General features: G+C 36.5%; 4 protein-coding genes across 11 annotated transcripts; 2 read left to right on the forward strand and 2 right to left on the reverse strand.

Moving 5' to 3' along the window:
- Nucleotides 1-87: 87 nt before the first annotated feature.
- Nucleotides 88-9,170, reverse strand: LOC138124684 (uncharacterized). 8 transcript variants are annotated; one of them, XM_069039809.1, is made up of 5 exons: nucleotides 4,795-5,403; nucleotides 4,578-4,739; nucleotides 930-1,058; nucleotides 829-855; nucleotides 88-737 (listed from the first exon to the last, which is right to left on the reverse strand). In XM_069039809.1, the coding sequence occupies exons 1-5, from the start codon at nucleotides 4,886-4,888 to the stop codon at nucleotides 520-522; spliced, it is 630 nt and encodes a 209-aa protein (XP_068895910.1). In that variant the 5' UTR covers nucleotides 4,889-5,403; the 3' UTR covers nucleotides 88-519. The 8 variants fall into 8 exon arrangements, with proteins under 8 accessions (XP_068895910.1, XP_068895913.1, XP_068895911.1 ...); XM_069039812.1 differs by lacking the exons at nucleotides 4,578-4,739; nucleotides 4,795-5,403 and adding an exon at nucleotides 8,961-9,170; XM_069039810.1 differs by lacking the exon at nucleotides 829-855 and having other exon boundaries at nucleotides 4,795-5,229.
- Nucleotides 1,762-3,314, forward strand: LOC138124683 (lanC-like protein 3 homolog). The gene is made up of 2 exons (XM_069039807.1): nucleotides 1,762-2,403; nucleotides 2,460-3,314. The coding sequence occupies exons 1-2, from the start codon at nucleotides 1,851-1,853 to the stop codon at nucleotides 3,194-3,196; spliced, it is 1,290 nt and encodes a 429-aa protein (XP_068895908.1). The 5' UTR covers nucleotides 1,762-1,850; the 3' UTR covers nucleotides 3,197-3,314.
- A 1,381-nt stretch (nucleotides 9,171-10,551) lies between the features above and the next one.
- On the forward strand, nucleotides 10,552-20,444 carry LOC138125090 (ionotropic receptor 75a-like). The gene is made up of 12 exons (XM_069040366.1): nucleotides 10,552-11,290; nucleotides 11,351-11,662; nucleotides 11,713-11,837; nucleotides 11,886-12,056; nucleotides 12,109-12,329; nucleotides 12,374-12,585; nucleotides 12,637-12,911; nucleotides 12,959-13,213; nucleotides 15,388-15,608; nucleotides 15,657-15,868; nucleotides 19,868-20,142; nucleotides 20,186-20,444. Exons 1-12 carry the CDS (start codon nucleotides 11,156-11,158, stop codon nucleotides 20,442-20,444), a joined length of 2,673 nt encoding a protein of 890 aa, XP_068896467.1. The 5' UTR covers nucleotides 10,552-11,155.
- Nucleotides 20,445-20,529: 85 nt separating this feature from the next.
- Nucleotides 20,530-22,847, reverse strand: LOC138124460 (ionotropic receptor 75a-like). Its single transcript, XM_069039504.1, has 4 exons — nucleotides 22,303-22,847; nucleotides 21,196-22,245; nucleotides 20,867-21,141; nucleotides 20,530-20,817 (listed from the first exon to the last, which is right to left on the reverse strand). Exons 1-4 carry the CDS (start codon nucleotides 22,522-22,524, stop codon nucleotides 20,559-20,561), a joined length of 1,806 nt encoding a protein of 601 aa, XP_068895605.1. The 5' UTR covers nucleotides 22,525-22,847; the 3' UTR covers nucleotides 20,530-20,558.
- Nucleotides 22,848-23,584: the final 737 nt, after the last annotated feature.

Consider the following 23,584-nt stretch of genomic DNA (forward strand, 5'->3'; position numbering starts at 1 on the left):
AAAAAAAAATTAATGTAATCATGTCATCCAGTGGAAAATTTCTGCAAAATCTGAAAGATAAAAGTTGGTCAATTATTCAACGTATGATTCACAGTTAGATAAAATATATTTATTGTAACACATTTTCATCACTGAACTTAATTATAACCATATGTACATTGTGAAAGTGGAAAATAAAATATTTAAGTGAGGAAAACTGTATTTCATAAAAATAAAAAAAAGATTCGAATGTATCTACATACACTTACTATATATAAGCACTTTTATCACATATAGAAATGACAAACGAGAATTGTAGAGCCCCTTTAATAATTAACTCTTGGACGATATTAAAAAGGAATATTTTTCACAATTTTCCGATTTGTTGATAATAATAAGGATGAAATTGGTACTTCCTGAAAGTTCTTAAATTGTATCAAGATAGTGGAACACACAAATCTAACGTTGTAATTGTAAAATAATAACATAAATTAGAAAACACTTGAAATCTCAAACTCTCCATGTGAGTAAACAGTGAAACTAGTAGTTGGGGTTATAAGGGGCTTGTTTGGAATAGCCTTCCTTTCCTAGTGGAGGTTGAACAGGAGGTTGTGAAATGGCCTCAGAATATGATGGCGGTTGCGCTGAGTAATCGGGGTATGGAGCGGTACCCCCGACTACCGGCGGATATGGTGCGTGTCCTGTTGGACCAACAGGTGGGTAGGGTGCAGCAGATGGGTAAGGTGTAGGAGCTGCTCCTGAAATAAATCATTCTTACTAATCACGAAAAGAAAAACGGAAAAACAAAAACTACAACAAAACACAAAATCGTTAAAAACTTTCACATACCCACTGGCGGCGGACAGAAAACAGGAACTATGAAAAACATAAGTAGATGTAATTATGTGAATAATTTTTTGTGATGCGTGGAGGAAGTGACAAAAATTTACCTGGCATTGGATGAGGAGTGTGCGTCGGGTATGGCGGATGGTTTGTCGCGAACCCGGGACCAGGGGGACCTCCGTGAGGTGTTGGATGTCGAGGTTCCACCGGATAAGGCGGCACAACAACTGGGGAGGCTGAAATTGGTTGAGTAGATACAGTTACATGGGGACCAGCTACTGCAAATTTAATTACTCGTTAATGTAATCAGTCTATTGACTACGTAAAACACTTACGTCCGTAAACAGTTCCTTCGCGTTTTCTTTTGCAGCAAAAACCGCAAATCGAGAATATTAAAAAAAGTAAAACGAAAATTATAATGGGTACAAATACATCCATGACTTTTGACTTCTGTACCACGAGAACCACTAATTGGAGAAAATTATAGTAACACTTCTGCTAGTGGAATTAACACTCGGTGATTCATTGCGTTACGTTGGGAAACCACACAATGAGCGCAATTTGGTTGGGTCAATTTATATTACAATACGTTATGTTGCACATTGAGCCGTTTTACTATTTTACTTGTTTAAATTTTACTACACCTAAGAACTACGCTAAATCCTGGTCCAAAATTAAAGCCTTTCACGACATTTGCAAGAACTAATATGTCAAACTTGTATTTACGTCGCGCAAGTTACCAACCGATAACACTAAAAATACCTATCTCTTCAGTTAAAACTTTGCGATTAAACGCCACAACCGGAAATGTTGATTTATACATTTACTTCTACCAGTTACTAATAACTCTATTACTTTAATTTTAAATATATAATTTATGTAAATTAATGAAAATGAAAACAATTATGTTACATTTCATTTCATAATGTTGCCAGTCAACTGTCAACAACAGCTGATCGAATGAAAACAAAAACATGGTGATTAAAATTCGAAGAAAGATGATCGACAACCACTAATTTGCTTTGTTAATGTTACGAAATTTTCGAAGATTCTTTTCGAAACTTGTTCCAGACGATCCGCTCAAAAGAAGAATGGCGCCGACACGATATTTTCCCAACACGATGCCGGATTACGAAGGTCAGGACATTGACAGCCAACTGCCTCAGGGCTTCCTAACAAAATTTGTGGAAAGGATAATAAAAGACATTGAGCTGGCAATCAAACCAATAGACCGCCATGGAAATGACGGCCTTTACCTGGGTACAGCTGGAATTTCATACATGTACTACCATTTGAGCAAAATTCCCTCTTTAAATGAACACAAACAGACACTCTTGATGAAATCAGTGGAATACCTCACCCCGGCCTTCAGCGCAATGAAAAATAGTTCTCGAAGAGATGTTCCTTCATTTATTTTGGGAAAGTCAGGTGTTTACGCTGTTGCCTCTGCTATTTATAAAGCTATAGGTGATACAAAACAAAGTGACAACTTTAGAAAAATGTACCAAGAAGCTGGCAACATATGCAAAGACATACACTTTTTGACGTGTGGTTCTGACGAATTATTTGTAGGAAGAGCTGGTATTAACACCACTAATTCAAAATTTGTTTTATTTATTAAAAAATAATTTTTATAGGTTACGTGTTGGGCGCATTGTGGTTGTCAAAAGAAACAAACACAGAGCTACCACAGAGTGATATTTACACGTTGTGCGACATTATGGTGGAATCCGGTCGCAAATACGCTGAAAGACAACGCTGTCCGTGTCCCCTCATGTATTCCTACTACAAAGTTGAATATCTGGGGGCAGCCCACGGGCTGTGCACAATTCTGCAAGCGCTGCTAAGCGTGCCCGGCTATCTAGCCACAAACCCCGCCCACGCTCGCGATATTAAAACCAGCGTAGATTATCTATTGTCGTTGCAAGACCACCAGGGGAATTTCCCTTGTGCTAGCGACGAAATTGGGGAACAGAGTGAATTGGTTCACTGGTGTCACGGCGCCGCAGGTATGATTTACCTCATGGCCAAAGCGTATCTAGTGTGGCACGAACGCAAATATCTAAACTCCTGCGAAAAAATGGGGGAGCTGATTTGGGCCAGGGGGCTGCTGAAAAAAGGACCCGGAATTTGCCACGGGGTGGCTGGAAATGGCTACGCGTTTTTGTTGCTGTACAGACTTACCGAAAATCCCAAGTATTTGTACAGAGCTGTAAGCTTTGCAAAATTTTTGCAAACCCCTCAATTTGCGAATGACGCTAGAACGCCAGATTATCCCTTCAGCTTGTATGAAGGGATTGCTGGAACGGCGTGTTTTTTGGGGGATTTAATGTGTCCACAACAGGCGGTTTTTCCTTTTTCAGATGTATTTTAATCGGGTGGAAGTGAAATCGATCGTGTAGTAAATTAACAAGGTCAGTCGAATCTTTTCCCCAAATTTTCTCGTGTCAGTCCAGTCGTTCCAATAAAATACAACAAAAGTTACACTATTATGCAAACTTTTTTTAACCCAGTTATCTCTTCACTAATATTTATTATTAGCACGGACCTAACACCACGGAAGCTTTACTTCACATGAGATTTCAATACGCAGATGAAGCGCGTTACAAATTATTCATGTTTCCCGCCTTTTGTGGTATTTTAACAGTTGCTCAATTCAATGGCTTCTTCACAGCGCCTATGGCAAACTCAAGAACTAATGAAATGAACAGAGTAGGCTGCATTGCACTTTTGTTTTCAAAAGATAAATATCATATTGACTATCTCTTTCAACAAATTCTATTTTGATACAATATAATGTACACTTTAAATAAACAGAATCGTTCAGATGTTGAAAAATGTATTGATGTTTCCACAGTATGTGTGCTGCTGATTTAGAAATACAGTTCTTTAAATGACTTTCCATTCTCTCGTTTCACCATCATATATGTACTAATGATTATTGATTATTCTTCAAAAGTTACAAACCGGGGAATCGTTAATCAACTCTGTTTGGGGCAAGCTGAGTCATACATTTACTTAGATACTGCAATTAGCACATATTGGTCATGACCCCTGATGTCTGCCCAACCAGACGTAGTTGAGGGCCAATTAAAAGTTACTGCAGTTTAACATAACTTTCGACAATGTAGCAGACTGGGTCAATTTTACATCAATCAAAAGGTGAAAAATATCCAACGAAGTGAAGCCTAACATCTTGACCATCAAGAGTGTCGTTTTGTCGATGTTGTAATCAACAGGCGGTTTGTACTTCATTTTAAACAAAGCTTAACCTTTAACATTTGAACGGAAATATCAACGCTTCCGCAACTGTAGATTTGAGTATACGTTTCCTATCACAGAACACTATCCCGCATACAAATTATGCATGCAGTTGTGAAGTATCCAACCTTGAACAATATGGGCTAATCCATCTGATCATCAAAATCATTCCGCTGACCCTGGTTTCCGTTCATATTTCCGAATTCCACAAGTATATTAAAAATTAATTAAAAGCAATTAATTCAAAGTCACAATACTTGGTTTGATAATTGCGCTGAAAGTGTAAGCAAGATTTGAAAAAAAATCAGCTGTATAACGTGATGCGCAGATTTATATCAAAATTAAATTTTGCTTTGTGGTAAGTATGTTACGTTTGCAGCGAACGTGTTTCCTCAGAAGGAATAACCATGCACCCTTTTGGTTGTTTAAGAGGCAATCGCTGATCACACCGTACAATGACCAAATCGTTAGGAAAACTTTAAACTTTAACAAACCTTCCCCTGGTTCTGGTACCACAACAATGCCGTCGATATCTGTTATATCCTCGACTGAGGTTGGCGCCGGTCGATGTTGTGTCGTAGGAACGGAAGTCCGCGGAAGATTTTCGTAACTGCTCCTCAGACGGCGTCTGCGTGTAACTTTAGGTCGTCTGTCTTCTTCAAGTTGAACAGATTTACAATTTGTTTAAGTGATCAATGAGATAAAACATACCAGTGCAACACTTGAGTATTAAGATTATAATGAAGAGGAAGAAGATCACCCCAAAAACGCCCGCTACAGCGGGAAAAGTATTATACACAACCATTTCAAATGGTCCTTGGTAATTGGTGTTAGCGCCGTTGGCTGGTTGGCGGTACACCACTAAACATGCGGCCTCTTTGGTTAGGTTTAGGCGTCACAACACGAAACAGTAATGCATGGGCTGGGTCGGATGATGCGAAATCGGCGACGGCGAGTTATTTTTGTAATACAGTGTTGTCAAACAGCTTGTGCCGACGAATGGGGATTGGTGAGGGCAAGGTTGGCTGAAAAGCCGCTGTTCATTGGCACCGGACTACAGTTGTAATTAATGTGTTGCGTACAAGTTTACTATGTTCATTCATATTTTCACGATGCGCACGTGTAATCCAGCATCCAGGGATGTGATATGTTAACGTGGTTTTGTTTTACGATACTATTTGAGTTGTAGATGGTTGAGGGTCGTTTAAATGCTTGAAATATACAGAGTGAGTCTGGCAAATGTAATCTTCCTCTTGGCGTTCGAAATACAAAAATATTTTTACAGAGGCTTTGCATTTGTTGAAATTATAAATTACACTTCGTGAAATTTTATTTTCGAATGGGGTACAAATGAACTTCAGCGTGTTGTTCGATTTTTATAAAATTGACAGGTGTATTATAAAACATTAATTATTGTACCAATTGTAAAAAAGTTGAAAAATAAAGTTTAGATCTACGTTGCTATAGTTTTTAGTCATTCATAACGGCCGCTCCCGCTCATAACGAACACCGTTAACTGACTCCGGCCGTTATGAGGTTGTTTACATGGTGACAAACAGTCCGGAAAGCCACCTTTAACAACTAGATATTATATTTTTGGACGACGAAATCCGGGCGTGGAGTCTGACGCCGCACTCAGGCGTTTGGTTCTCCGCGAACCTTCCGTAAATCCGCTCCTCGGCGTCTGGACTCTCCTTCCACCCTCACCAGTTTCGGACCCTCGACGTCTCCACACCCTTTCCTCGCCGCTCAACCACTCCTTTTCCGCCCTCTTGACAGTCCGACACCGATCTGACCCCCAACCAAGACAAAAGCCCAAAGACCTCTCCCCAGAGACAAGGGAAGATATTTTCCCTTGTCTCTGCCTCTCTCCAAGATCCGTACTGGTCCCTCTACCTCTATTTTATAGTTTCGCCCCTGTCAATTCGGATTTTTGTCATTTTTGGCGGAAAACGGACTCGCCGCGGGTCATGCGCACGGTGATCGAGAAATATTTGCATTTTTAAAATGTAACAGTACCCCATACATGAAAAATATTTCCACTCTCTCATCGTTGAGTCATTATATCTAGTTCATAACCAAGTTTTAGCAAAACTGTCGAGACAAAGTTGATAAATTGATACTTTAATTTTTTTTAAATTACGGATCTAGTAGAATAAATGCTGGAATTAGTATTTTTGGTTGCATCAAACATCATTTCAGAAATAAGTCACAATTCACAATTGACTCATACTGTACAGGGTGCATTCGAAATACGTCACAATCTTCAGGATCTTCAGGAAGTGAATAAACCGAAAATATGGTTAAACATTTTAAATTCATTAAGTCCAATTTAACTTAATTCCATTCCGAACGAGACGCTTCTGAAAGTTCTAATAAATCAAAACATGAATATCCGCAAAAACGATTTAAAAACAAGAGTGACAAAAGCTGGCTTTGAATGAAATAACCGAAAAACACTTTAAACACACAGCCACAAAAACGTGAAAACCAAGTGAAAGGAAAAGTCAAAGCAAAAACCACAACTACCGTACTCACAATAATTATTAGACACAATGTTCAAAATGTCGGTAGCAGAGACCGGCGGAAAAAGGTTTTCGCCTCCCATCACTCTAGTGCAGTGGCTTGGTAGCTTTGAGTTCGCCAAATGAATTGTTTGCGTGTCAATTGCGAATTCGAAAATTATATCTCGGACGAGTAAAACCAATTTTTGATTTTGTCAACACAGAATTGAACAATGTTTCTTGTTTATATAAGAATGAGGATGACGAAGAAAACATTTAAAATAGGTAAATTTTAGCAAAAATACAAAGTTCCGGGTTATTTCTGCTCGTCGAATAAAAAAATATTTTCTCAAAAAGTACTTGGGCTATCAACTTAATTCTTTTTAAAAACTTTTCCAATATCTTAGTTACATTTGACTCGCTGCATGTGTATGGAAATTTTCAATATTTCACATAGGTCCCAGCAGAGTGAAGTTTACGATGCCCATTTTTGATTAATCGAAATTCATTAATTATTTTTTTCAAAACTATCGATATTTGCGAAATTTTCAATTCACTGTTGGAAGCGCTCTACTTTTTAGTATAAATATACAGAAAATCAAAATTATAGCTTCAGTAGTTGAATTAATACAGCGTTAAATGTTACGAAAAACGTAGTTTTTCGGACTACACCTCAACTACGTAGTTATAAAAGCCGTTTTCAAAGTTCGGTCCTATTAAAAAAAGTTGTAGATGACCATTCCTTATGCCTCAAAATGTCCTCTACAAGATAGGATATGTCTCACTAATTCATAATTGCAGTCCGATTTTACTCCACTAATAGAGCGCGCCGACACTGAGGGTATTGTGGTGGGAGTTATTCGCTAGCGTTTGACCATTTTTCGCCGGTCTCTGGTCGGTAGTGATTTCTAATACACGCCTGTGCCTTTCGATGTAGATTGTCCCGAACCCTTGCAAAACTTGTTGCATCGTCCGGGATTTGCGCTGATGAATATGGGTTAAAAACTCCGTTAACAACACTATTCGCATAAAATCAGGTTGATCGACCCACATTCGAATCACTCACAAAACTCAACAGCCAGAAATGTTTGCGAATGCGGAACACGACGCACCGGAAACTTTTCGCGATACAAAGCTTGTGCCCTTAAGCCAACACCATCTGGACTTCCGTAACAAAGTTGTATACCATATGGGTCATTTCACTATTGGTATAATTTTCCATGATAATGACACACTGAGACATAAAATTCCAACCAAACAATAGCCAAAGGTCGCACTGAAAACAACTAACCTACTAGCACCCGGGTAACAAACTTTTTGCACCTTTTTTGCGTTGCACTCGATAACTTTTTAAATCTCACTATCCGTCCTAACGTGATATCACTGGAGTACTCAACTTTTGTGGTTGAAGTTTACATGGCTTTTCTGCCCTTATGCGGATCTATAGCCCAAAACTGAATGCACGGGGTTTTTACAATTGGTTTGAAGATCCTGAGGTTTCAAGATTGTGACGTATTTCGAATTCACGCTGTATATTGAAAATAGATGGACTTTTCTAAAATCCATTCTACACCTGGTGTACCTACTTACAAATGTTATTTTCTAATATTACAGGCGCTGTTCTTTTTTAATATTTTTATTCAATAATAACAACACGAAATAGTAAAATATCTTACGAACACTGAAATAAAATGGATGTTGTCGAGTTCATTACAAGTACGAAGTCTTAGAGTTATCTTAGAATCATGCAATAAATTTAATTCCATCCTAAGATCTATTTGTTTCCGAGAGGGGTAATTAGCAAATCAGCATGATAAGAAAATTCTCGCTTGAAGCAAAACGTAAATATCGAATCAATCATCTAAGAAAAACGAACAATGTTAAATATTGTTTGGTAACTCCGTTAGACAAAATTTTTAAAATGTATAAAAGCATTATTTATCATTAGATGTACAACAAAAGAATAATTCTATAATATGCACAGCATTTATTTCTCTTGGCATTAATTAAGGTTTGACTGGTAAAAATAATAAGTTTATAACATTTTTTGCAGATAAAACCTATCTGATATACTGTACCTATTTATTAATAAAAATTTAACATTTTGGTTTTTTCGCTTTTTATTTCTCTTTCCCATTTGTAATGTAATGATAAATTTTCCTAATAGTGAATTAAATCCAAAGACAAATGTCCGCTTGTTGAACTCTCACTTAAATTTCTAGGTTATTGTGAATACGTATTAATGTAAAAGTACAGTAAAATGTTATGTTATATAGCACAAAATTAAATGTTACAAATATACCACAAAAGTAGTTTTGCTTACAATATGAACAACAATAAAACTACAAACTACGAGTATAAAAAATTACTTACTTCCATTCTGCACTCTCTTTGCACATTTTCTCGAAAGCTTATACCGCGAATGCGCTTTATAACAGCCAAATAAAACACATAAACAAAATATGCTAGCTCCAACTGTATATAAAGTAACAAGATTATTCATTTTGTCGAATTAAAAAAGTAACAGGTTTAGAACGATGTTAAAACAATATTTTGTAGATTTTGTGTGATTGTCACTTAATAAATTGCGATGAATTATAAATGTAGCTAAGGATAATATTTTACAAACTTCGTTATCAGCACTGATAAACAAAACGTTGTGTATGTTAATGGCCATGTTTTGTTCAAATTCAAAGCTTTTCTAATCTGAAAACACGAAAAATAACTCGATCTGCAGTGTAGTATTGTCATAGTAATGGAAAATTTAAGTGGCCTAATTTTTTCCAACAATATTTGTCATTTAAGACATGAGTAGCTTTTGCAACGAAAATTATTATTTATATTATTTATTATAATTTTCCAAAAGCAAAAGCTACGAATGTCTTAAATGACAAATTTTGTAGAAAAAATTAGACCACTCACTGTCCAATAGCAAATTTTAATGCAATGATATCAAGTATACAAAGTAATAAAATAAATAAATGGGTATTACTCGCTCATTGAATAATATACTATTACATATGCGCTAACTGTTAGGTAATGCTATTCATTACCCACAGCCGTGAGTGATTTACTGTATTCACTTTTCCATTAAATAGAAGTAATAAATGAATTTAGATAGTCAAGTCGTAGAAAAAATGTCATATTCTTCTTTCGTGTAATGGTGATTACTGACTCGGATAATTATTATAACATTTGCTGATCCAACCTTCACTTCATAGATGAGTAATAGCCGTCATTATACACTCAGATTGCTTCACTATCGTAATACCAAATACATTAAAGTCTTAGGTGACTACGTTGAGAAATAAAATTATTGCAATTTTCCTGGTCTTTTGCTTCGATATAAACAACACTCTTCGTATTTCCATTACATTTTTCCAAAAAAACAAATCATAGAAATAGATAATTATCATGTAGATAGAATTGTTAAAAGAGTAAAACATTTAAGCGAGTGTAGACTGTAGAAACACACCTAAACGTATCTACTGAGGTCAAGACGTATAGTTTGTCCAGCGAGAGATTGGTTGACATAAAAATCACTAAATTCTACGCAAAGAAAATACTTACTGCCTAGCGTAAATTATTATATTTATTGCTTTCAACTGTCATAAATTCTCATTTTTCTCCTTTGTAAACTGCCTCCTAACTGCTCTAAAGCAAAAAATAGCAGATAACCAACCGTTGCCCTAGGCAATACATTCAAAGTGACATTTCTTGAAAAATTTGTCAAAACTATCAAAAGCAAATGCGAAATTATTTTTAAAAGATTTAGAAGCTTTAGGGACGTCGTTTCAAACAATAAAAGTTTGTGTGCAACTCGTTTCTGTGCAAATTGGGCTTTTCTAATTGCCCTCGAGGCCTTAAAATCCTCGCTACGCTCGTATTTCAATCTGGCTTCTCGGGCAATTAGAAAAGCCCAATTTACACAGAACCTCGTTGCATAAATAAAAATAACTATTATTTACCTTCAAGCAGTAACATTTTTTGCCCTGAAATTATGCTCTAATTAAGGTATTCTAGTGCATTTTGTAGTGTTGGGTTACAAGTCTAATATTTAAAATTTCCCAATCTCTCGCTGGACGGAGTATGTATAGTAGAATAGCAATCGTGAGAATCATATACAGTCAGAAACCGTGACTCCTGATGTAAATATTTTAGTCTGATGCCATTGTCACGTACAGATATGTCACATTAAAATTAATGTTTTGATTCTATGAATTAAAAAATTAAAGAGACGCCTTCTTTAAGAATAATTTATTTTTTGTACATATAAATAATGCAACAAACTCTTCCAACCCTTGATGTTCATGCAAACCATGATTGATGTTCACTTTACAACATGAATCCATCAAGTTTAATTGTGTTCCTGACAATACAAATAACAATTTCTCAAGTAAACTGTTTAATTGACTTCAATTTAATTGAAAATTATTTCAGCGAAAAAGGTATCAAATCGGCTACCATATTTGGTTGTTTCAGCAAGGCTGGTCAGTAGGTTGATTCTTTTTAATTAACAAAAGACGTAATTTTTTTCAATAGAGCGAATTAATTTGGCTAAAATTTTAATGTCTAAAACTCGACCTGTATCCATATTAAACATTAACCGTAAAGGAGGTCATGAAAGTATAAAATCCAATCACCAACAAATTGGGGTAGTAGTGGATGGAGATTGTCCAAGCAGTGAACAGTTCTTGATCACTGTAAGTCACTGGATTCACTGGAATTAAAATGGACAGTGGTAACATTAGGTGTTTTTATAGTCTGGCCACTTAAAACTTTTCGATGAGAAACATCACTGGCTGATCACGTCTCTGTCCTCAACTGTTGTCAACAAATTTGAAAAAGTTGCTTTGAGTATCAATGCGGATATTCAAATTGCCGTTAAAAACAGTACAACGCAAAACTGGACGATTACAGATATTTATAATCCTGCGTCCGAATATGGAGGTAGCTTGAGTTTTACTAAAATAGGAGATTATAGCGAAGGACGTGGTTACAATGCTAGAAAGAAAGAGGCTACTTATTGGACTAGAAAAAACATGACTGGAGTTACGTTCAAAACAATGGTGGTGGTAATGATTTGCTTTAGAAAAGGAAAATCTCTTTTAGTAGAACATTTTAGCTCTTGGCGCCTTTTGAGGGGACACTCGACGAATATTTGCACAATGAGGACAACAGGAACGTCAACACTTTCAACAGATTCCAACACAAATTGTTGTGCTTTTGTAGAGATTATTATAACTTCACGTAACATTTGCTTTTTCTGTCGTGTTATTCCATAACATTCAGTTTTAGGATGGAAACTGAACTGGGGAAGTCGTGGGGTTACCCCTACCCCAACGGTTCTTTCGATGGAATGGTCGGAGCCATGGAACGCAAGCTGATAGAATTTGGAAGTTCTCCAATTTTTGTACGGGAGGACCGTGCCAAAAAAATAGATTACGGCCGGAATACGTGGAGTTGGAAGTTGGTACAACTCCCAACACTCAAATAATTTCACGAACTGCTTCAATTGCAGAGCTGGGTTTTTATTCAGATCTCCAAAATCGCGAACTTCCATCGAAATATTTTTGAAGCCTCTTGCGACGTCTATTTGGTTGATAACAGCATTGTTCGCCATACTGTCGATAATTATTCTAAAAGTTGTGACAACTTTCGAAAGAAAAGAGTTCCACGAGAGTGTCGAAACTTCGTGGAGTTTGTCCGCTGTATTCACTTTGGGGGCATTTTGCCAACAAGGTAGGAATTTACACTTTAGAAATTTGTGTTAATTTGAATCTTAGGCTCACCATCCGTCCCAAGAATGGTATGTGGTAGGATCACCGCGATCTTTATATTTCTTCTTTCGGTAATTATTTACCAGTTTTATTCAGCCAGTATTGTCTCTAATTTGTTGATTAAACCTACCTACAAAATTGGAAGTATCAAGGATCTCGTGGATTCGCCCTTGAAAGTTGGATGCGAGGATATTATATACAACAAGGACTTATTCGAGGTTGTGACAATTTTCCGAAGCAAAAATAACATCTAAGACGATTTATTGCAGCATACCAGTGACAAAATCCTCAAAGAGTTGTATTACAAGAAAATTTATGGTAAAGGGAATACATCTCATTTTCTGTTACCACAAGATGGTGTAAATTTGGTACGTGATGGAGGATATGCATTTCACATTGAAGTTGCAAGAGCTTATCCAATCATAGAATATACTTTCTCCGATGAAGCAATTTGCGAACTTCAAGAATTAAAATTGTTTAAAAATACAGATTTGTACACTACTTATCAAAAGGGCTCTTCGTTTCGTAACATGTTAGAGACTTGGTATAATTTATCAGAAATAAAAATTGTTTTTACTAAAAATTAACTAGTTTTCAGCGCATTGCCGAACACGGGATACTGTACAGGGAAATAAAATATTGGCATCCTCGAAAGCCGGAATGTATTCAGTCGTCGAAATCTTTTCTCACTTTCCATGTAGGTTTGGATGAGTTCTATCCCGCTCTGTTGATACTCTTGTTCGGAATTCTTCTTAGTTTGGTTGTACTTGCTGTTGAAAAACATGTTAAAATGGTTAAAAGCAGGTCTAAACAGACGTTCCTAAAACTACGGGAAAATATTATTCCGTTCACAGAATAATAAATAACTATTAACAATAATATGACTTAAACTCTTATACTCGTATTTTCATGATGTTTCACTTGCACCATTTAGTAGGTAATTAGTTTGTAGTAAACTTCCCAACTAGGCAGGTTGGTAAAAAATCTCAGTAAAAATTTTGGTAACATGAATGTATAAATTAGACCGGGTGCCCCAAAATTCGCGGAACAACTCAATGGGGCAATGTCAACTTATGACAGAAAATAATGAGAAAAATAATTCATAAATTTTATATCTTTTAGATTTGAAGATAAGGGGTCTGAAAAGGTTTGATCTCATTTATTTTAAATATTAAGAAAGATTTTGACTATTGGTCTTTTACTAGCCAGTGTCATATTAATTCTGAATCATTGTGATCAGGTTTGCAATTATTTTTTTTCATTATTTCCAACATTTCCAAAAAGTGATTTTGTGTCGGTTTTACCTCAAATAACGTATAGCAACCTGGCTTTGATTTTTCTTTCTTATTTCCACGGATACAACAAAAATGAAATATTTGCAGACTAGTGGGATACATTAGAATGTTTTCAGATGTTGGCACATTTAGTGTACCTAACAAATAGGTCTATACCTTCTACAAAAAAGAAGATTGATTTTGTTAAACATTTTTGCCTGATATTTTAATGATTACTTAACAACGTACTTCTAAGCTGTTCCGTGAATTTTGGGGCACCCGGTATATGTAAAGCAAAGCTTATGACGACCAGTGTTGTTATGAATAAATAATATCAAATAGTATGTAGAAAGTATGTACCAGTAGTATTAAGTTATTAACTAATTGCATTAATAATAAAGTTATAGACACAAAAAAATAGTCTGATTTATTTTGTACTCTTGTGATATTAGTCATCCATACAGTGAATACAAACAAACAAAAATCTAATAATAATCGAAAGTATTTCATTTTTCTCCTTTTTTAGTAATAATTTCAGAAGCATTTACTTTATTAATGAAATACACTGTCGAACTGTTGCATTGACGTCTTCATCAAGACTGATATAACCATATAACGAGTGTTCAAAATGTCTGGTCAAGCCGGTCGTGGATTCCTCTCTTTTCCGTAGATCGTATTTTTAGTTGACAAATCCTTTTTGATCATACCTTCCTTTGCAGTGATAAAATTCGGCTGTTTCTGAACTTGATATTAATGGTCGTTTGTATTTACATCATGCATTGTTACTTGGACGCCAGAAAAATTGTTGTTACTAACTGTGATGATCTCACCGATGTCCTAAAACATGGTAAAAGAAGTCTAAAGAAGAATACAATATTATATGAGACAACGAATTCTGGAAATACATACTAGTATGTATATTCAGATATGCATATATCTGTTACAGCAAGGGTGCAAAAAGGGTCAATGTGCACATCCACCAGCTTATGTGTACATTGATCAGCAGAACCGGTCAATGTGCGTAAATTATCTCTTATATGCACCTTGACCGGTAAAGGTGTACAGTGTCCTAGTACTTCTGGGAAATATTTATTCCACTATTTAGTGAACTAGAGAAGGCTTCAGCAGGTTAATTAATTTCTAGTACCTACTAAAAAATGCAATTTATACTGATGTTATAGGTTTATACAATGTATGTAATAATTAGATATACTCGTAAAACATGGTTTCTTAAAAAACAACAAAATAAACACAAGGAACACATTTTTTTTGAAGAAAATCAATTGCTATTTAGTCCTTACTGCAACAGGAATTACTACTGTGGCATTTAGAATTACATAGTACCAGTGAAGCTTTACACTGGCACTTCTTTGTTACGCATTTTACCCTGTAACTGCTGTAACTTCAGTTGTATCCACTTTTACCATCCGCCTGTGGTAAATATGCACACAATCCATGCTTGAAAGGTGAATGTGTGAAACCGATGACTGAAAAAGATTGCTATGCACATTTACCAACGAAACCGGTCGTTATGAACGTTTACCGGTGAACGTGTACATTCGCCCCCCTACACATTAATCCCGCAACACAGCATCCAGGGAAGTGTACGTGGTTTTACAATACTATTTGAGTTGTAAATGGGTGAGGGTCGTTTAAAATGCCTGAAATATACAGAGTGAGTCTGGCAAGTTTCAAGTTGGTACAACTCCCAACACTCAAATAATTTCACAATTGTTTCAATTGCAGAGCTGGGTTTTTATTCAGATCTCCAAAATCGCGAACTCCTATCGAAATATTTTTGAAGCCTTTTACGACGTCGATTTGGTTGATAACAGCATTGTTCGCCCTCCTTTCGATAGTTATTCTAAAAGTTGTGACAACTTTCGAAAGAAAAGAGTTCCATGAGAGTGTCGAAACTTCGTGGAGTTTGTCCGCTGTATTCACTTTGGGCGCATTTTGCCAACAAGGTACATACGAATTTACACTTTAGAAATTTGTGTTAATCTTAATCTTAGGCTCACCATCCGTTCCAAGAATGGTATGTGGTAGGATCACCGCGATCTTTATATTTCTCCTTTCGATAATTATTTACCAGTTTTATTCAGCCAGTATTGTCTCTAACTTGTTGATTAAACCTGCTTACAAAATTGGAAGTATCAAGGATCTCGTGGATTCGCCTTTAAAAGTTGGATGCGAGGATATTATATACACCAAGGACTTATTCGGGGTTGTGAAAATTTTCCTAAGCAAAAATAACATCTAACACGATTTATTGCAGCATACCAGTGACAAAATCCTCAAAGAGTTGTATTACAAGAAAATGTATGGTAAAGGGAATACATCGCATTTTCTGTCAGCACAAGATGGTGTAAATTTGGTACGTGATGGAGGATATGCATTTCACATTGAATTTGCAAGAGCTTATCCAATCATAGAATATACTTTCTCCGATGAAGCAATTTGCGAACTTCAAGAATTAAAACTTTTTAAAAATACAGATTTATACACTGGTTATCAAAAAGGCTCTTCTTTTCGTAATATGTTAGAGACTTGGTATAGTTTATCACAAATAAAAATTGTTTTTACTAAAAAGTAATTAGTTTTCAGCGTATTGCCGAACATGGGATACTGTACAGAGAAATAAAATATTGGCATCCTCGAAAGCCGGAATGTATTTTGTCATCGAAATCTCTTCTCACTTTCCATTTAGGTTTGGATGAGTTTTATCCCGCTCTGTTGATACTCTTGTTCGGAGTTCTTCTTAGTTTGGTTGTACTTGCTGTTGAAAAACATATTAAAATGGTTAAAAGCAGGTCTAAACAGACGTTCCTAAAACTACGGGAAAATATTACTCCGTTCACAGAATAATAAAATCATTTTAATTACTGTAATATCTAATATGTCTTAAACTGTTATATTTTCATGATGTTTCACTTGCACTCTTAAGTAATTATGTATGTAGTTTGCAGTAAACTTCAACTAGGCAGGTTGGTAAAAAAAATCTCTGTAAAAGTTTTGATAACATGAATGTATAATGTAAAGCTGATGACCAGTATTATTATCAATAAATAATATCGAAAAATACTAAGTAGAATGTAGCGATAGTATTAACTACTTCATAGATCAATCTAAACGAGCATTGATAATAAAGTTATAATGACAAAATATATTCTGATTCATTCTGTACTTTTGCGATATTCGTCATGCATATTGTGGATACGAAATAGTACCTAGTTTATTTAATGAGTTCGTGTGTAAATTGGGCCTTTTTTTGCACAAGTGGGCGATTTTAAAACGCGAGTGAAACGAGCGTTTTAAAGGCCCATGAGTGCCAAAAAAGGCCAAATTTACACAAGAACGAATTGAATATGGTTGAATACAACGTTTTTTTGTTCGACGAGCCCCTTAAAGGCTCCAAATCGCTTAAAATCTGTAAAATTAGCTTGACGTTTCGTTTTGACAATTTATCAAAATCCGTTCACACAGGAGAAAATTCTCAAATTCTGACAATGTCGAACAAAAAAAAAGATAAATCCAATAATAACCAAAAGTATTTCTTTTCATTCCTTTCTAAGAATGAAATACACTGTTGAAATGTTGCACTGACTCTTTTATCAAGACTGATATAACGAGTGTTCAAAATAAATGTGTGGTCAAGCGGGTCGTGGATTTCTCTCTTTTCCATAGATCGTATTTTTAGTTGACAAATGTTTCAGGCGTACCTACTTCTCATTTTGATCACACCTTCCTTTAACGCGTTCGGCTGTTACTGAACTATTATCAGATAAGGGTTGTTTCACATTAAAAGTCAAGACAATGACGTTGATGTCCCACTTTTTTGCCCTCAATAGTACGTAAAACAGTTTACCCGGCGCATCCGCCATTTACATTATAACAATGAAATAATTAAAAACAACAATATATTGATTCCCTTTTGAATGTTGTAACTATACTCAAATAAAAATAATTAACAGCAAACTTACTAACCATCCAAACGAAAGACTATTCTTCAGTTGTAATTAATTTATTTTTCTATTTTAAAAATAAAACATGTCATTAGTGTTTTGTTTAGCTTTTTAAGTGCTTCCTTTCAGTTTTAAGATTGAAACACGTTTCTTCGCATGTGCGTTAACAGTCGATTATTAAAAGTCGTTCTATAATTATCACAACATTCTGACTAGATACTCAGAAGTTGATCGAGCTGATTTTTGGAGGTAGATATTAATTCCCTTACACAAACAAACCTGCAATAACTAAATACATATATTTGAAATTTTAGACTGTAGACCTTTTCGACTCGTTCGACTTGTCACAAATTACGTGTCACAAAGTGACATAACAATTACTTTTTTGTACACCTTATTTTATTGCTACAATTTACAAATATCTGGACAGTAATTTGAGCAAGTCACAAACAGGGTCACGAATCCTCTATTGGAATGTATTATTCCCCAATGAATAATCCAACAACTCTTATCTTTATGAATCTTACTGCTATCAAAAAATATCCTTTGGAAACATTGACTAGATGATGGCGAACCTGACACTTCTTATTATCTTCACCCAAATGGTATTTTACACAAACTGTTTAAACAACGATGTGAATTTAATTAAAAATTATATGAAAGAGAAATCGATCAAGCATGCCACCATTTTTGGTTGTTTTAACAAAGCTGGTTTGTAAGAGTGAAATTTCTACTCCAACTTTTACATATTAGACATTTTAGAAGAAATAATTTTGGCGAAAACATTAATGTCGCAAACTCAACAAATGTCTGTCTTTAATCTAGACCGACAAGAATCTTTTAAACACCTGAAAAAGCTGTACCACCACGTGGGAATAATCCTAGACGGGGACTGTCCCAAAAGCGAAGAATTTTTAGTCAAAGTGAGGCGTCAAGTTCTGTTAAGACAATCTAATTAATTAATTTGTTCCAGTGCGGTCAGTTAAAACTTTTTGATGCAAAGCACCACTGGCTAATTGTAGCGTCGTCAATAAATGTAACGGAAAAATTCAATAACGTTGTCTTAAATATCAACGCTGACATACATCTAGCCGTTCCATCAACACCACTTAATTGGACCATTATCGACATTTACAACCCCGCGTCCAAACACGGAGGCGTCTTAAATTGCACCGAAATTGGTCTTTACAACGAAAAAGAGGGATATAAATTTAGAAATAATGAGGCAATATACTGGGCGAGGAAAAATATGACAGGAACCACCTTTAAGTCTCTAGTGGTGGTAATAGTATTTTCTTAGAACTTTAGTAAACTCTCCACACATTTATACTCTACAGCTTCCAGTACCATTTCAAGGGACGCTACAAGATTACCTCAGAAATGACGATAACAGAGATATTAACACCTTCAACCGGTTCCACAGCAGACTTGTTAGTTTTTGTAGGGACTACTACAATTTTTCGTAATCAAATTAGCTCCAAACGATGCAAATACTACAATTTGTTCATTTCAGTTTGGACATTAAAGTGGTAAAATCTTGGGGCTACACAAATCCCGACGGTACTTTCGACGGAATGGTTGGCGCCTTGGAACGAAAATCAATAGATTTCGGAAGCTCCCCTTTGTTCCTTCGCGTGGATCGCGCACAAGTGATAGACTACGGCAGAAACACCTGGATCTTGAGGTTTTTGAATCTCTCTATTCCGTTCCGCGTCCCAATGTTCTTCTTGCAGAGCGGCTTTCATATTCAGAAACCCAAAATCACGAACTTCTATCGAAATATTTTTGCATCCTCTGTCCACCTCAATCTGGTTAATCACAGGTTTGCTAGCAGTTATTTCAATTCTCATTTTGAAAGTGGTCACGACTTTCGAAAGAAAGCAGCACCACTTCAATGTCGAGACCTCTTGGAGTGTCTCTGTTGTTTTTACTTTGGGAGCGTTCTGCCAACAAGGTACCACTTTCGAGATTTTGACAGTTGTACAGCGTAGGTTGTAGGTTCGCCATCGGTTCCCAAAATGGCATGCGGACGGATCACCACGATTTCGATATTTCTACTCTCTATTATGATCTACCAATTCTATTCTGCTAGTTTAGTCTCTCATTTACTCATGAAACCGGTTACCAAAATCACCACGATTAAAAGTCTCCTGGAGTCGTCTCTGAAAACTGGATGCCAAGATATTCTCTACGACCGCGACTACTTTCAGGTTTTGGATCTCTTTGTTGTTAATTTAGTCCCACGATTAGTATCATTTCAGCACACCACCGACGAAGACGCTCGACAGTTGTACCAAAGAAAAATTCTAGGCAAAAACAACAACTCCAATTTTTTGAATCCCGAACAAGGCTTGAAGCTGGTAGAACAAGGCGGCTACGCCTTTCACGTCGAAACCGCAACAGCGTACCCCATAATTGAAGAGTCTTTTGCAGAAAAAGCAATCTGCGATCTTAGCGAAGTCCAGCTGTTTAGGACTCAACCCATGCACGCGAACTTCCAGAAACATTCACCTTTCCGAGACATGTTCGACACTTGGTAACTATTTTAGTACGAAGAGACTTGTGGAAATGTTTTGTAGTTTACAGCGTCTCGCCGAGAATGGGATGTTGTTTAGGGAAAGGAAACACTGGCATCCTCGCAAACCTGAGTGCATTCAGTCCTCCAGGTCTATGAGTTTCCACGTGGGGATAGAGGAGTTTTATCCCGCTCTGGTTATATTTCTGGTTGGGGTTTTGTGCAGTTTAATCATTTTAATTGGGGAGAAAAGGATTAAAATGATTCAAGAAAAACAACTGTTCTCAAAAAAGAAGCAAATGGTTTTTCCTTTTGTCGAGTAATTGGAAAGCACATTAGAAAATATCTTTAAAAAATCCAGTCCAGTGGATGAATTTATTATCAATAAATAGTTACAAAGTGTGCTGGTGATAACAATAAATTTGAGTTGGTACTCGTTAGTTTACGTAGGGTTTAATTACTTTTGGCTTGAAGACTACATTTGTGATGAACTCCCTTCTTGAGGTAATAATTTCACCTGCAAGAATAACTAGTGATGAGCAAACGCCATAGAAGAGGACTATCAATCCAGCAGAAAACTCCTTTAGTCCAACGTGAATGGTGATTTTTTTTGCGGATTCTATACAAACAGGAGTGCGAGCATCCCAGTACTTCCGTAGACGATCCATAAGTCCATCTTCGACCAAGTGTAACATACTAGAAACAATTTTTAGTGACATGAATCCTTCGTTGGAAATTTTTTCACCAATAATTCATCATCTCGCGAAATGGTGAGTTCTTTTGGAGGTTGGTGTGCATCGGTTGAGTCCTGTACATCTGCACCTCCTCCAATTCACAAATTTCTTGATTTGTGAAAGTTTCCTCGATGATGGGATAAGCTGTGCTGGTTTCCACATGAAACGCGAATCCTCCTCGCCTGACCAACTCCAGTCCATCTCTGGGCTCATAAAATCCAGAATCGTTAGAAATCCCTTTTATTTTCGTGTTGTAGAGTTCAATAGCCGCAGGATCTGTGGTTTGCTGCAATCACAAGAGCGATGAATTAAATAAGAGCGACAAATCAGGTTGCGTTACCACAAAGTAATTTCTGTCAATCAAAATATCCTCTATTCCAGCCTTCAAATTACTGTCACTCAAGTCTTTTAAATTATTAATCCTGCGTGGGGGGTCCATCAATAAATAAGAGACGATGCTGGCGGAGTAAAACTGGTAAATCAATATACAAAAGAGGAAAACAAAGACGGATAAAGTCCTGCTGCTCAATAACTGGGGGTGGCAGGTGGCGCCCTGTTGGCAAAATGCCCCCAAAGTGAACAGGAACAAGAAGCTCCAACTGCTGTCAACTTCGTTTAAGTCGGCTAAAATTCGCGTTTCTCTGCTGAAGATTATTTTCAAAAATCCTATTAAGACCGCCATCATCAGAGCGATGCAAATCCAGACTGTTGTAGAAAGGGGTCTCATGAAAATCTTGTGCGAGGCCTCTACGATTTTTGGGCGTCTGTAGATAAATGTAGATCTTAGAATCCAGTTTCCGTAGCTGTAATCCACAACTGGCATCCGGTCCAGTTTGTAAATCAGAGGCGAGCTGCCAAAATCTACGAGGCGTCGTTCGAGAAGGCCCACAAGGCCGTCGAAATGTCCGTTGGGGGTCAGATAACCCCACGAGTTAGTTCTTTGCACGTGCAGAGTAAAATTGTACATTTCTTTACAATAGTTTACGGTAACGCTCTGGAATCTGTGCATCGAATTCAGCTGTCGATTGTCCTCGCTGGCGAGATAATCTGTCAATTTTACGTGATGGTCGGGTGCAACAACAGCCGATTTGAACTGGACCCCAGTCATGTTTTTCCTTGTCCAGAATTTATTGCTCTGAGTTTGGATTTTAAAACCATTCTTTCTGTTGTAGTGTCCTAAATGTGTTGTCCTGAACTGTCCTTGATGATTTGAGGCAGGATTATATGCATCGAAAACTGTCCATTCGTCCGTTTCGTTGCTTAAAACCACCAAATTTACGTCGGAGTTGATATTCAAAGGCGCAACTTTCAAAAAATTTAAACTGTCGTCTTGTGCAGTTGACGAGCTTAGTACTAACCAGTGGTATGTTTCATAAAAATATTTCTTGTCCTATGAAATAACGATAAGGAAATAGATTGGAGCACATAATGCAGAATGAAGTTATACCTGGACGATTGATTTTGCAGAATTTACACAATCGCCGTCCAAGATTACAATTAAATGGTAATACTTGCGGTTTAACACATTGTGAGTGTTAAAGTTATCACTGCGGATGTCGACATTTAAAAATCTAAGTCCTTTTTTGGCGAAGTTAATTATTTTATTTGAGATTTCTACAAAAAAATCAAGTAGGTAAATCAAACAGTCAAATGTTACTGTCAATTTCATTCGTATTTATGTGTTATTTGTTTTACAAACGTTTTCGAAAATGACTCATTTAACAGAAACACAACGTATAGAAATTTTAATTTTGATTGGGTGCGGGGATAAAACTAAAACAGGGGGAATTTCTTCATAAACTTGCTTATTGTGAACAAGCTGGGGGATGGCAATTCAAACATTTAATTCCATTATTTTAAGTACTATGGCGGACAAAAAATTTAGGCCAGCAAATTTTTGACAATTCAGAAAAGTCAATGCAAGCGACCCTTTACTGTCATTATGACTGATGTGCCAATTAAATTTGATTTTTTTTTCAATTTGACACATTATTACATATTTACAATGCCAGCCGTTTCTAACTTTAACAAAGTGAGAATTGTAACTCTTGCCCACAGTGGCATGCCTGGTAGACAAATTGCGGCACATTTGGGTATTTCAAAAACCGGCGTACAAGCAATTCTTCGCAATTGGACGCAATTTGGTACTCTGGATCGGCGTCCAGGTTCTGGAAGGCCCCGAATATCTTCCGGTGAACAGGACGAAGCAGTTATAAATGTAGTTCGGGATAGTCCCTTCACTAACGCCGTTGAAGCCGTCGGAGTTACAAATTTTCCAGGGTCCGTTAGAACTGCTCGGCGACGAATAAAGACGAGTGACTTGCGTAATCATGTGGCAGCAAGAAAAACTAAATTAACGCCTCGGCACCGAGAAGCAAGGGTTTTCTTCACCCTTTTCGTAATTTACAGATCATGACGCACCACCATAACTGATTTGTGGTAGCACATCTCTCTGGTGCACGCTTCTTTCCCCAGTTTTAATTTTGATGATGGCTGTCACGATGACAAGAATGACATAAATCAAAAATGGGGTTAGTTGGACATAAGGTCAGCTTCACATTTTGATGTCAAGCGAATGACAGGCCGGCCTAAATTTATTGTCCGCCATAGTACTTACTAACACAGTTTTTGACTTGTTTTTGTTCGTTATAAAATTTATTTTTTCCAACTATTATTTTTTTCTCAAAAATTTCCTTATGTAAGGTAACAAAATTTGTATATTGGCGTTT

This window comes from Tenebrio molitor, chromosome 2, assembly GCF_963966145.1.
Source record: "Tenebrio molitor chromosome 2, icTenMoli1.1, whole genome shotgun sequence".
NCBI lineage: Eukaryota > Metazoa > Arthropoda > Insecta > Coleoptera > Tenebrionidae > Tenebrio > Tenebrio molitor.